Genomic DNA, 14,159 nt, shown 5'->3' with positions numbered 1-14,159 from the left:
AAACTCATTACAGTTAAGGTTTCTTTTTACCTAAGGCTTAATATTTTATCTACCAACAATGTTAAAGTATAAATTAATAATTATGACATGATGAACTTTTGGTTTATTTTTAAGGCTGTGTTCACACTTGACATGTCTTATTCACTTAAATAAATTTGAACGCTGCCATGCGAACTTGGGAGCGCACCAAGCAAGAAAAGGTGTGTCTCGATCTGCTTCCAAACACACTCTGGCGCGGTTTGATTGAAATCTGAACGCATCACGGACCAAAGATATGTAATGAACCAAGTCTACATTGCCAGCTTTATCTGATGATGAGTGTACCTGAGAACTTTCTTTGCTCGTACCAGGCAGGTAGACACAGGAGCGAGTCTATCACAGGGTTAAAGACCACTGCTTAAATAAAAAAATATATATTTTGTTTCATTCAGTTATTTTATATTTTGTGGTTGGTAGTTGCCACTGGCAGCTATCTGGATAAAAGCTAGTCACAAAATAAAATTTGGTTGCCTGGGTTATGTTTTATTCTTATTGTCTGGGGCCACACTCGTTGTTGTTTTCAACATTACGTTTTATAAACTCTTAAACAGATTTCCGCTAGTGAAGACACTGGCGTATACTACAGGCATAAACACACCCTAAAACTTTTTTATTACCAAGGTGTTCTTGGTCATGTGATTTACAATCAATTTGTGTGGGTTTTTTTTTTTTACTTTTGCTCAAAAATGTACTAGACAAGACAAGGAACTCAGGAAACACAGAAGAAAAAGAATACAAAAGCAAATGTACATCAGCAATAACACTAAGAGCACAAGAAAAATATAAAAGGTGACATTAAAAAGCAGGACTTTACGGTGGCGCGGTTTTTTATTTATTTATTTTTTTAGAACTACATGTTAGAACTTGAACTACATGTTCCAGAGAGCCTAACGCGGAAGTGTCCCCGTCTCTGTACTAGGATTGGACAGAAGTACGTGCCTTTCACTGCTCTGATTGGCTTGTAGTTCTAAGTCTCGAGCAGTCAGCCAATCAGGACACAGCAGGAAATCGTTGTCGGAATATGGGTGGGAAAAATAATAAGCTTCAATCAGGTGTAACTGTGCGTGAAGATAAGTGATATGGGCGGATAGAGCGACAAAAACGCGATACAGCTGTTAAAACTCTTTATTTTGCGCGAGGGTGACTTTAAGATCGACGAATTTATCAAGTTTTCTCATGAACGTAGCTTGTTGTTTACACGGGAAGTTGGTGTCCCTGCAGATTCCTGAGAAATCTTCATTAATTTAAATGACTTTTAATGGTTTAAAAAATAATCTGAACATGGTTAGAACATGAATGTGGGTTCGTTTCGAGCGTCATTTTGTTTGGAATGACGTTTGTGGCCGCGGTGTGAAGTGAAACGCGTGCTCAGCTCCGTCTCAGGCGCGTGGCTCAGACACCAAAGGCGACGGAAAGGCGGGACCTGGCAGCGCGTGCTTCCCAACGCGCGATCCTATTGGTCGCCGCGGCGCGCACGGACTCCGTTCTGGTTCGTGGTTGGTGGTGACGCGTGTCCGTCAGCGCTTCCTCGGGGCTGTAGTGAGGTATAAGAGCGTGGGCTCCTGAGCAGTAACACACAGAAGCCTGGCAGGCTCAGAGGCATGGCCACTTCTACACACTCTGTGGGGAATAGAGACAAATAACCTCGCTCACGTCCATGCACACAACATGCCGAGTCCTCGCCGTGCTCGAACGGCTTGAGAAATGCGTGCTTTTTCCTGGAAGGGGCGTCTCAGAGTTAGATTTTTTCAGTTTTTTAATATATATTTTTTTTGTTTGGGGTTCAAGGGTCACGGGACACAGATCAGTCCGACACGGTAAATAAGATGGCGCTCGAGACACAAGTCTGGGCTTTTCTTGGTGTTTTTGCAGAGAAACAGTAACTTGGGGGAGGGAAGCTCTCAGACACAGCTCAACACAAGCAAGAAGGCGGAGCTCCGAGTGTGTGTGTGAGAGAGAGAGTGTGTGTGTGTGTGAGAGAGAGAGTGTGTGTGAGAGAGTTAGGCAGAGGGAGGGGTTTGTCTTGACTCCAGTCTTGTTTGAGACTCCAGTTTTCCTCAGTATTAATACTGATTAGCATTATTAGCATTGCTGATGTGAGTGTGTGAGAGTGTTAGCATTAACTCTGTGGTGTGTGATTGTTTTTTTCAGCTCCACTGCAGTCTGACTGCCTCAGCCACACGGGGGCGTCCATGAGCTCATAAGTCGTACGAGATATTTCAGACTTTGCCGCTGTGACGATACCGGACGCGTTTCATGCGTTCAGACCCGAGCGTTAGAAGATGATCGAGATGTCCATCGAGAAAGAAACTGTCTTAACTGTGGACGGGGCGGCGTCCGTCTTACCCACGCCTTCTCCCCCGAGCCTCGCCGATCACGTTAAAACCCTGAGTCCGCCCTCTCTGGCGCCCGTCGGCCTCGGCGCTCCGTTCATGGCTAACATGGTGCTGGCGGAAGTGCCCACTTTGACAGAGGAGGCGGTGCATGACGAGGACGCCCCCGAGAGGATGCAAGACAAAGGAAAGCTCCTAAAAGCGAAAAACTGTATACAGCCCCCTCAGACGGGGCCTCAGAAACTCGGGAAACGGCGCTACAGCATGAACGTCGGCTTTAAGAATCCCAGATTTAACAAGCGCAGGCGGAGAGCTAACTCCGAGAGTGACCCGGTGCTGCCCAGCAACTTTCTGTTGGGAGGAAACATCTTCGACCCTCTGAATCTCAACAGCCTCCTGGACGAGGAGGTGAACCGCGCGCTGAACGCCGAGACGCCCAAATCGTCGCCGCTTCCGTCCAAGAGCAGGGAGCCCGTGGAGATACTGATCCCCAGAGACATCACCGACCCGCTGAACCTCAGCGGCAAGGGCGGGAACGCTAACCGAGGCGTCCTGGTGTCGCCCTTAAAGAGGCGGCGCCATAGAAACAGGCACCATGGGGGAAGTGGCGGCCATCTTGATCCCTCAGACTCTGAAAAGTCAAAAGGCGCCGAGGACGACGGTGTGTTGTTTCCTCAACCGCATTTAGCAGAGGAACTGGTGGAAAAATCGCCACAACCCTACGAACTCAACACGAGCATCAACTGTCGCGACGAGGTGGTGGCGCCTATACTGCCGCCGCGCCGCCGATCCGCCAACGCCGCTTCGCAGGCGGGAAGTAGCAACTCCACCGCACAGCTGTCCAAACACAAGAAGCGCCGGCGAACGATCAGTCGCTCAGAACGCCTGTCAATCACGCCGACCCCCATCAACAAGCAGTTCGATTTGGATAGAGGGCGGAGTCAGACGTTTCACACACCCGTAGTGGGAGGAGCCACAGGGAGTCATCTCGAAACAAACCGCCACGTATCGCAGAAAAATCACCGCAAAATGAGACGTGATTTCCGTTACGGCCCATACAGCTGTTACTATGGTTACCGGACACCATCGTTAAGTGTGGATCCTCGCCTGGCGGCGTTCCGGCCCGAGTGGTTCCGTGGGAAAAACGTCCTGGACATCGGCTGCAACGTGGGTCACGTGACGCTCGCCATCGCTAAGCACTGGAGCCCCGCGCACATCCTGGGCTTGGATATCGACGGCGGCGTGGTTCATGCAGCTCGGCAGAACCTCCGCCACTTCCTGTCTGAGCTGCAGAAAGAGGAAGTGAGACAAGATGCAGAGACTGGAGGCCTGGAGACGCTCAGGACATTCCCTATTTCTTTCAGACTGTGTAGGGGACCTATTGTTGCTCCTCCCTTATTGCCTCCTGCCCCCGGGGTGTTCCCTAACAATGTGTCCTTCATGAAGGTAAGAGAGAGCGTTTGTGTGTGTGTGTGTGTGTGTGTGTGTGTGTGAGAGAGAGAGAGAGAGAGAGAGACTAGCCTGATCGTGTGTTTAGATATTTGAAACACGTCTCCTGCAAACTCAAAATGGAGTAGAGCTGTAAAACACAATGTCCACACACACACACACACACACACACACACACAAACACAACATGGAGTGTATCTGAGAAACAAACACTAAACTATTTATTGATTCTGGACTCAACCATGCAGAAATAAACATAATGTAATGGCCATAAAAACAGACAGCAACTGACCTGAAGGGGTGTGGCTTAATATTATAATGAGCAGGTCTGATTGACACCCATCTGTCTCCCTGGTTCCCCCAACCTGTTTTTTCTTTTTTTTTTTTTTAAATGATTACCTTTTATTAAAAACAATTTATTGTGTGTGTGTGTGTGATGCAGGGGAACTATGTGCCAGACAGCGATGCGGTGGTGATGTCACAGCGTGCGGAGTATGACGTCATCATGTGCCTGAACGTGACGAGGTGGGTTCAGCTGAACTGGGGAGACGGCGGCCTTCAGCGCCTTTTCAGACGCGTTTACACACACCTGACCCCAGGGGGCGTGTTCATCCTCCAACCACAGCCATGGAGCTCCTACAGCAAGAGAAAGAGACTAACGGTAAACTGTGTGTGTGTGTGTGTTACATTCATGCCAACGTTTATATATACATCGAACACGGTCTAAACACACACAGCGTTTTCACATTAGGAGTGTTTGACAGGATCGCGATCCCTCCATCATGTGTTCGCCACCTAAAAAGGAGAAAATGGGAAGATTTTTACTGCAATCAACGAAAAATTCACCAAGTAATAATGTAAAACATTTCAGTTCAAATATACAATCCACAGATTTACAAGTTACAATAAAATAGAATTTAAATAGAAATATATTAATTAAATATAAAGTGTAATTATTCTAAGCTATGGAGGTGAAGATGTGGTCTGTACCGTGCCCGAGTACACTGAGCCGTACCTGAGAACGGCCCTTCAAGCAGGTACGGTTCCCGAAGCACAGAGCGATGGTGATCTAATGAACCGGACGTTGGGGTCGAGTGTTCTCAGAAGCGATCTCGGGGCCCTGATGTGAAAACGCCCGTAATGAACCCTGATCCGGTACTCGAGTAAAATTATGATGTCTGTTTACACCGCGCTCCAAATTACATCTTTCTTTGATTTTTGTAATTAGTCTATGAAAATGACAGTCAGTATAATTTTCATATCTTCAACCGTTAGGCTGTAATTAAAATTTTATTGAACAAACCTCCTAATGATAACAATATTTACTTCAAAAATAAAAAACTGAAAAGGCACTGTTCCAATTTATTATGCACAACAGAGTTAAAACATTTTATTGAAAATGGCTTTTGATGAACTTGCAGCTTTAGGGGGTCATATTTACTGAAATCAAAAGCTATTTAAGTCAAAATCATCCTAACAGGGCATGTTGCATCTTAACATTGGACCCCTTCTTTAATATCACCTTCACAATTCTTGTATCCATTGAACTTGTGAGTTTTTGGAGAGTTTTGCTTGAATTTCTTGCAGGATGTCAGAATAGCCTCCCAGAGCTGCTGTTTTGATGTGAACCGCCTCCCACCCTCATAGATCTTTTGCTTGAGGATGCTCCAGAGGTTCTCAATAGGGTTGAGGTCAGGGGAGGATGGTGTCCACACCATGAGTTTCTCATCTTTTATTCCCAGAGCAGCCAATGACACAGAGGTATTCTTTTCAGCATGAGATGGTGCATTGACATGCACGAAGATGATTTTGCTACAGAAGGCACGGTTCTTCTTTTTGTACCATGGAAGATAGTGGTCAGTAAAAAAGTCTATATACTTTGCTGAGGTCATTTTCATACCTTCAGAGACCCCCTAAAGAGGCGTGTCGGCTCTCTCCCCATGATTCTGGCCCAAAACATGACACCATTACCTCGTCGCAGCCTTGTTGGGACATGGTGGCCGTCCACCAACCATCTACTTCTTCATCCAGGGTTCCATGACACTCATCAGTAAACAAGACTGTTTGAAAATTAGTCTTCATGTATGTTTATGCACAACTCCAAGCCTCTGAAGGATCTTACACCTTCAGAGGCTCCAGTAGCTTCAAATACCTGTTTGCTGCTTTGTAATGGCATTTCAGCAGCTGCTCTCTTAATCCGATGAATTTGTCTGGCAGAAACCTTCCTCATTCTGCCTCTATCTGCACGAACCCGTCTGTGATCTGAATCAGCCACGAATGTCTTTACAGTACGATGATCACGCTTAAGTTTTCATAAAATATCTAATGTTTTCATTCCGTGTCCAAGGCATTGCACTATTTGACACTTTTCGTCAGCAGAGAGATCCTTTTTCTTTCCTGTATTGCTTGAAACCTGTGGCCTGCTTAATGATGTGGAACAACCTTCTTCAGTACTTTTCCTTTAATTGGGTTCATCTGGGAAAATAAGTATCCAACGTGTGTGAGATTCATTTCAGTGATCCAAAGAGCTCTGAGACACAACACCATGAGTTTAATTTAAAAACTAAATATTTAATGTTTGACACTTTCATCCAATTTGCATAATAATTTGGAACGCGGTGTATTTAATTTTTTTTCCAGGAAACCACACACAGGAACTACAACAGCATTCGTCTGAGACCGGACCAGTTCAGCTCGTACCTCACCGCCGAGGTGGGATTCTGCAGCTATGAGCTCGTCAGCACCACCCGCAGCTGCCCTAAAGGTAGAACACCACCCGTCTGGACTCTCTCTCGCACGCACACACACACACACACACACACACACACACACACACACACACACAAAACTGCACAATGTTTTAAGGTTAAAGATATAACTTTTAAGTGTGTCCATCATTTAAAGTACAATTTTTCGGTAAAACCACTGATGTAAAACTCTAAGCAGGTTCCCTCGGTGAAATCTGTGTCTCTGTGCTTCAGTGTTTTACTGAAGTCTCTTCATAAACTCTGCTGATAAACACACGGAGCTTTAAAATAAATACAGGTACATTCATGGTCTTTAATGTCTGCGTCTCTTCTGTATGCTGCTGTTCATCGGAACCTCAGAAGTCCATTAGCAAAAGTGATGGCAGCACATTGTCGCCCTCTAGTGTAGCTACAGAATATGACACCCTAACACACTGGCTGCAGTTTTTATTTGTTGTGTGTTTTCCAATCATGTTTCATTTATTTTTTGTTTGTTTTTTCTCTTAGGGCTCCAAAGGCCTATCTATCTGTTCCATAAAGGCCCCGCCTCCAGCAGGAAGTCCTCAACCAGGAGAGGAAGTGACATGCAGGAAGAGGAACGAGAGACCATGTGAATGTTTACGCTGCAGCGCTGCTTTGGTTAAAGACACGAATAAGAGACACGATTGGACTCGCAGGACTCTGTTCTGAAAAGAGCGGCTGTCGCCGTGTCAGCGCACACACACACACACACACACACACACACACACACACACACACACACACACACACACACACACACACACAAAAACAAACAACCCTCAGTTCCATCAGATGATCACAAGGGGGTGCTCATGTTTTAGTACATCTCTCTCTCTCTCACACACACACACACACACGCTGTGTGCACACACAGGCAAAGACTTTTTTTTTTGTCTTCTTTCTAACAACTCCACACCTGTTTGTATTGTATATTTTAGGGAAGAGTGTGTGTGTGTAGCTTAAGTGTAAAAAATAACTTCATATAACCGTTTTTAAACAGTTTTTGATTGTGTGTGTGTGTGAAGGAAATTGTGAGAATCAGAATGTATTGGATTTGAATGTTTTGTTGTATAGAATAAATAACTGAGCCTTTGAATTTATTTCTTTTTGCCTGTCGAGTGTCTCGTCTCCTGATCTCTCACTACACTCAGCATCGCTCCGTCCTCTGATGTGTTTGATATAAACTGATAAAAGTCAAAGTGACACATTTTCACTGCGTTAATCAATTATTCTAATGAAAATCCTGTTTTTATCCAAATTAGTTTTCCAGCAGAAAATCATCTGCTCTGTATTTTGAGAGCGTGACAGTCTGGGTGCTGTGGGTGGGCGGGGCATACTCAAGTCTCCCCTGTCAGGCAAAGTGACACCAGCCTATCATGTGTGTGTGAGTGAGCAAGAGCTCAAGTCGAGTTGAAACGAACACTTGATGGTCATCTTCTTCATCATCAGTGATTCAGTGGTGTAATGAAGTGAGATGTGCTGAGTCAGCTGACCTGGGACTCTTTTTATTAAAATCAGAACTGAATCCTGTTTAATCAGAACTGAAGCGTGACCGAGACCCTGAGGGGGTGGAGTCATGCTTATTGTGAGTGTGTGTAGTGGTTAGCGCTGTGGCCTCGCACCTCCAGAGTCCGGGATTGATTCCCGCCTCGGTGTGGGTGGAGTCTGCATGTTCTCCCTGTGCTTGGTGGGTTCCCTCTGGGTACTCCGGTTTCCTCCCACAGTCCAAAGACCTGCAGATTAGTCTAACTGGCGTTAATTACCTGAAGTGTGTGCAGTTCATTCAGCTTCTTGCATTATGTGCTCGACACACTGGACCATATGATCTACATACAGCTTGGTACGGGTTTAACACCAGATCTAACGCACTGAATCTCTTTCTAACCAGGCTTGGGGGCGGGTCTAAAGATACCCTGCTCCAGTAACTGGGTTTGGGGTGAGTAACTGGGCGGGGCTTCTGCATGACAGGCAGCACGCCCACCCCTGAGTTAAGCTCGTGACATGCAGAGTGAAAGTTGTTTATCTCCATAAAATCTAGAAGTGTATGAGTTTGGTGTATACGTGCAGGTGTGTATGAGCTCTGCAGAAGATTCTCCTGAAGACTCTCAGGCCTCCTAACGGCAGCAGATTCCAACCTGTGTGTGGATTTCTGTGGGATTCCGAGCTTGTTAAGACCCCACAGGGCCGGATGATGGAAAAATAAATGTAAAAATATCCCTTGTTTTAATTTTACAAGAGCAAGCCCTCTCACATGTATGACATCAGCACTAATAAAACAGCATTATCAGAGTGATGGTGATGATGTCATAGTCATGTTGAGCCCTAATAATAATAATAATAATAATATAAAAACATCTGATTTAGTAGTAGATTTAGTAACTTTAATTTCAGAGCTGCGTTAATTTCTTTTGTCTAAAATCTTGTATTTGTGACGGGAGAGTCGGACCGGTCCATTATGTCCTCTCCATTATGTCTCTGACTCTCCTCCTCTAATCCATAGATGTGATCCTCTGGTGGTTCAGTACATTCAGGTGGTCAGCTGACTTCATTTTATTGCCCCATAACGTTACTGAGTCTAGACCTGAGTAACTGATCAACCCCAGATCATAACACTGTCTCCAGAGGCTTGTACAGTGGACACTATGCATGATGGGAGCATCGCTTCATGTCCTTCCCTTCTCACCCTGACACGCCCATCACTCTGGAATAGGATCAGTCTGGACTCATCAGGTCACATGACCTTTCTCCATCACTCCAAAGTCCAGTCTTTACGCTCTCTAACAGATTTCAGTTTTATCCCTTTAGTTGTTGTGTCTTCTGAATCATTAATATCTCATGCTACAGCTCACGTATCTCTAGTGTTAAAGTAAATGTTGTTTATAAACTGTAACGTCTCCAAACAAACATTACGATTATTTCTATAGGAGTTACACAGAGGGAACGCCGGGAAACACTTTCTCAAGTAACTTTGAGTAAATCTTTTGTGTGTCACAGTGTTGACATGCCAAGTGAGATCATTCACAATCACACACACACACACACACACACACACACAATGGGAACATCATGAAACAGTTTCATCTCTTAATTATGACAAAAATGACAAACTTTCTCAGTAACTCAGTAAATCTTTTGCGTGTCACAACACTAACATGCCAAGTTGGATCATCCACAAAGACACACACACACACACACACACACTTGCAATGTGGGATAAAAGTGGCAACAAAGAAAAGAAGCAGAAAAGAGGGTAAAAGATAAAAGTGAGTTTTTCTCCTCCTCTCTCTCTCTCGAGTGTCTCCGTTTTTTGGCTCGGTCACTTGAGTCCTCCTACTGGCCGCAGCCCACAGGTGTGTGTGTGTGTGTGTGTGTGTGTGTGTGTGTAAAAGATGGAACGCTCTAATGAGGAGAGAAGCTTTGATGTCATCCCCAGTTACTTAAAATTTTCCAGGAAAACACAGCGTCCTAAAAGACATCAAATACTGATGATAGAAATAACACACGCGCGCACACACACACACACACACACACACACACTGCAGTTTTTTAAAGCCACTTATTTCTGTTTTAGCACTTTATGCATTTTTATATACTTAATAGAAGATAATTAAATTAATAATAATAATAATAATTAGACAATACAGGGAAACATAAATAAATTTAAAGTAGAGTTGGGCATCTGCGGTCCATCATCCTGCCACAGGTGTGTGTGTGTGTGCGCGTGTGTGTGTCTAAAATCTCACCCCTTCTGATATAATTACCCATAAACTAACGCTGACTCAAATAAAGGCAGAATTTTATTCACTCACACAGAAACACACACATCAAAAATATATATTACATTCCTTTCTAAGCAAAAAAAAGAAGAATAACATTTAAATAACAGATACAATATTTATAAACAAAATACAAATAAGACATTTTATGTTTTTTTTATTTCTCTTTGTTTTTTCTTCCTCTCTTTTCATCCTCACAAAGTCAACAATAAGAATAAACCTTCATCCAATCACATCCTCCACTTCCCCTTTATCATTAAGTGGGCGGAGTCATGAGATATACAGTTACAAAAGGACTGCGAGAGTAAAGATGCAAAAAATTCAAACACACACACACACACACACACACACACACACTGTAAACAGGACTCATGCTTTTTAAAACCGGATCAGACGTGCAGACATGGACACACAACGTTTACACACTCCATCAGCAGGTTGGTATTATTTTTTACACACACACACACACACACACACACACACACACACACACACACACACAGTTTTATTGTTTGTAACTTCAATTTGTTTATTACATTATATGTATATTTTATTTGATATTCTATTAATCAAACAGCTGCAGTTAAGTCACTCCTTCAGTATTCCTGAGTTTTCAGTATCACGTTGTGTTTAGAATGAGCCGTCAGTGTGTGTTTATATTTATATAATCCTGTGTATTTAACTTTAAAACACAATCAACAGGAATGATTTGCAGTATTACTGATATATTAAATGTGTATGTAAAATATATTTAAATATACTGTATGTCAAATTTAAATAAATTGTAAATACATTAAATATATGTAAATAAATCTAAATATAATTAAAAGTTGACTTTTCTGATCAGTTGATTCACATTTTATTAAATATTCCATATTAATGTTAATTGCGTGTTTTTACTTTATTGTAATTAAGATTAATCGTTTAGATTTCTTTTCAACTAAAACTCATGTTAAGTGTTGTATGGTTATAAAAATGATTAAATGATTAAATTAAAAACTCTAATAAATAAATAACACATCTCGCTTTAAAAATTTTACAAATGTATATAATATTATCTGGTTGATAAGATAAACATTTATACTGAATCAAAACTGAGCGTAAGCACTACAACCTAATGGAATTTCTAATTTAATTAATTAATGATTCATTTATTTAATAAAAAATTTAATTTAAACACAGAATATAAACACAGAATCTAATTTATTACACACACACACACACCCACACACACACATGCTCAAAACCGTTAAGAGTACATTATGTCCCAGTTTGACTTGATATATATATATATATATATATGCAAGTAAAATGCGTGTGTGTGTGTGTGTGTGTAAGTGAAAGAGAGAGAAAGAAAGAAAGACCACTGTATATACTGACATTTATTTTATTAAAGCGTTGTATTAAATGTTTGTTTCTCGTTTTTCCTCGCTCTCGTCTCAGGTGCTCAGATGCGCACACGGAACCTGCAGCTGCGACTGTTTCCTGCCTGAACAGATCAACCTGAGGTCGTGTGACCGCTGCAAACATGGATGGGTCACGCATGGTGTGTGTGTGTGTGTGTGTGTGTGTGTATGTGAGAGATAGAATCTTAATCACTTACAAATGTAAACTTGTTTTTCTTCTCTCTCTCGCATCTGTATGGGTGTGTGTGTGTGTGTGTGTATGTGTGTGTAGCTCTCAGTAAGCTGCATGTGTGTTCAGATCAGGTGGAGGTTGTTCGTACGGGTGCCGTGTCTGATCTCAGCGCTCTGATCCTCTTTAGCACACATGCGTTTCCCGTCAGGATGAAGATTCTCCTGGACCGGCTCTTCAGCGTCCTCACACACCAAAATGTCCTCGAAATCCTACACACACACGGCTGGACACTGCATGATTACGTTCGAGGATACAAGCTTCAGGTTGTCTCTCTCTCTCTGTCTCATACACACACGCACACAGCTGATTTATATCGCACTCTATTGAACAGAAGAAATGCGTTCCGAGTGCTGAGCCCTGAGGAACACCACACAGGAGACCAGCCTGGTTTTCCTCGTCAGATCTCTTTAAATGTTTGTTTCTTGCTTGTGTTAATGTGTTCTGTGTGTGTGTGTGTATGTGTGTGTGTGTGTGTGTGTGTGTGTGTGTGTTCGTTGCTCAGGACTCATCAGGGACGGTTTTGGATCACTGGGTGATCATGACACCTGAAGATGAACTTGTGACTCTGCATCAGTTTTTACGTTTTGGAGAAACTAAATCCAGTGCAGAGCTCATGATCTCCCAGCATGAGCCGCTTTCAACACATGTCTCAGAACAAGACCACTTTCTTAACACAAGCCACAATCTACAGATGACGGGGATCCCCAGGGATCAAAGGTCACCTGGATTAAGCCATTTAGAAACTCTTTTGGAAGGTGTACAGGAGAGCAGCGAACTTTGCTCTTCACATCCTCATAAAGTTCCATCAAAATCCTGTAAAACACTTCAAGATCAAGAGACAAACTGTGGGGGGAAAGCTGAACCTGAGGCTGTGACGGTGACAGATCTGCCACTGCGAGAAAGAGACGAGAGGAAAAACCGAGGTAATGAAAAAAGAAGCTACAATGCTTCCAATGTTAGCAAAATCTTCTGCAGCGATTTTAATAAAAAGTAAAACATGAATAATAATATGTACTGTATTTGCATGTTAGCAAGGACAGAAAACTCCATGCTAATCCCATGCAGTGGTTTTTGACCTCAGCAGCTCTTAGCATTAGCATCTGTAGCATGACTTTAACTTCAGTGTATTAGCGGATTAGAAAAGCATGAGACTCCAGACCAATGTTCTTCTTGGGGTTTTTTTGTTGCTTTTCCTCGTTTTCTTCAGGAGCAAGAGATCTGCGTCTCTGCTCGACGTCCGTGCCAAAGTCTCGCGTCAGCTGTGGCTCGTGCAGGAAAACGTTCTACGATCGGGGAACACTGAAGATCCACTATAATGCCGTGCACCTTAAGATCAAACACCGCTGCACAGTCGAGGGCTGCGACATGCTCTTCAGCTCCCTGAGGAGCCGCAACAGACACAGCGCTAATCCCAACCCGCGCCTACATAACACGCACCACACACACTCTACATGCCACAAACACTCCGCAACGGGTCGCTGGACTGCGTCCCGATCCTCTACACCGCCAGTGGAAATCATACAGGAAGTGAAAATACCTGACACGCCTATGCGAGCACCTGCTACCACGTTGTGTGTTTATGCTTTTGCTAACTACACAGAAATGATCGATCGGCATAAAAAGGCAGTTTACTGCACTAATAGTGCAGGGGGTGAGGCTTCCAGTCATCTCTGGGCCAATCAGAAGGAGTATAAGGGAGTCACAGCTAGAAAGAAATCCCGCAAGTCCACCATGCCAGTGAAGATCAAACAGGAGCCGCGTGATGGAGACTCGAGCAGCTAGCATTCGGGAGTGAAGCGTTAAAACACAAGGAGCTGTGTCTAACCCTGAAGACGCTTTAATGTTAAATAAAAACTCTGTTGTTAAAATTGTTGTTGTTGTGTAATAAGTGAAGCATAAATGTCTGATTTGTCTAAAATGTCTAAAAAATAAACACGAATCGTGAATCCCTGATTATGAATAAAATATTTAAATAAATGTAACATTTAATTATGATTATAAAAGTTGTCCACGGTCTTTAATAAATACATAATAAATACTTAATAAACAGACATACAGTTACAGCTTTACCTCATGTTACACACACACACATTACAAACGAGCTGTTACTATGGAAACCATAACGCGCGCATTCATATGAACCTTCTCTACTGTGA

General features: G+C 43.2%; 1 protein-coding gene across 2 annotated transcripts; it reads left to right on the top strand.

The window, feature by feature from the left end:
* Positions 1-1,127: 1,127 nt before the first annotated feature.
* mepceb (methylphosphate capping enzyme b) lies at positions 1,128-7,689 on the top strand. 2 transcript variants are annotated; one of them, XM_053483287.1, is made up of 5 exons: positions 1,128-1,583; positions 2,191-3,818; positions 4,264-4,482; positions 6,462-6,585; positions 7,076-7,689. In XM_053483287.1, the coding sequence occupies exons 2-5, from the start codon at positions 2,322-2,324 to the stop codon at positions 7,180-7,182; spliced, it is 1,947 nt and encodes a 648-aa protein (XP_053339262.1). In that variant the 5' UTR covers positions 1,128-1,583; positions 2,191-2,321; the 3' UTR covers positions 7,183-7,689. The 2 variants fall into 2 exon arrangements, with proteins under 2 accessions (XP_053339262.1, XP_053339261.1); XM_053483286.1 differs by lacking the exon at positions 1,128-1,583 and adding an exon at positions 1,599-1,856.
* The last annotated feature ends 6,470 nt before the right edge of the window (positions 7,690-14,159 follow it).

Source organism: Clarias gariepinus, chromosome 22 (genome assembly GCF_024256425.1).
Source record: "Clarias gariepinus isolate MV-2021 ecotype Netherlands chromosome 22, CGAR_prim_01v2, whole genome shotgun sequence".
Lineage (NCBI taxonomy): Eukaryota > Metazoa > Chordata > Actinopteri > Siluriformes > Clariidae > Clarias > Clarias gariepinus.
This window is presented reverse-complemented; position numbering and strand designations above follow the sequence as displayed.

Coding starts and splice junctions, on each gene's coding strand:
- mepceb (XM_053483287.1), top strand. CDS start 2,322: ATGATCGAGATGTCCATCGAGAAAGAAACTGTCTTAACTGTGGACGGG. Junction 4,483..6,461: donor GCAAGAGAAAGAGACTAACG/GTAAACTGTGTG, acceptor TTTTTTTTCCAG/GAAACCACACACAGGAACTA. Junction 6,586..7,075: donor CACCCGCAGCTGCCCTAAAG/GTAGAACACCAC, acceptor TTTTTCTCTTAG/GGCTCCAAAGGCCTATCTAT.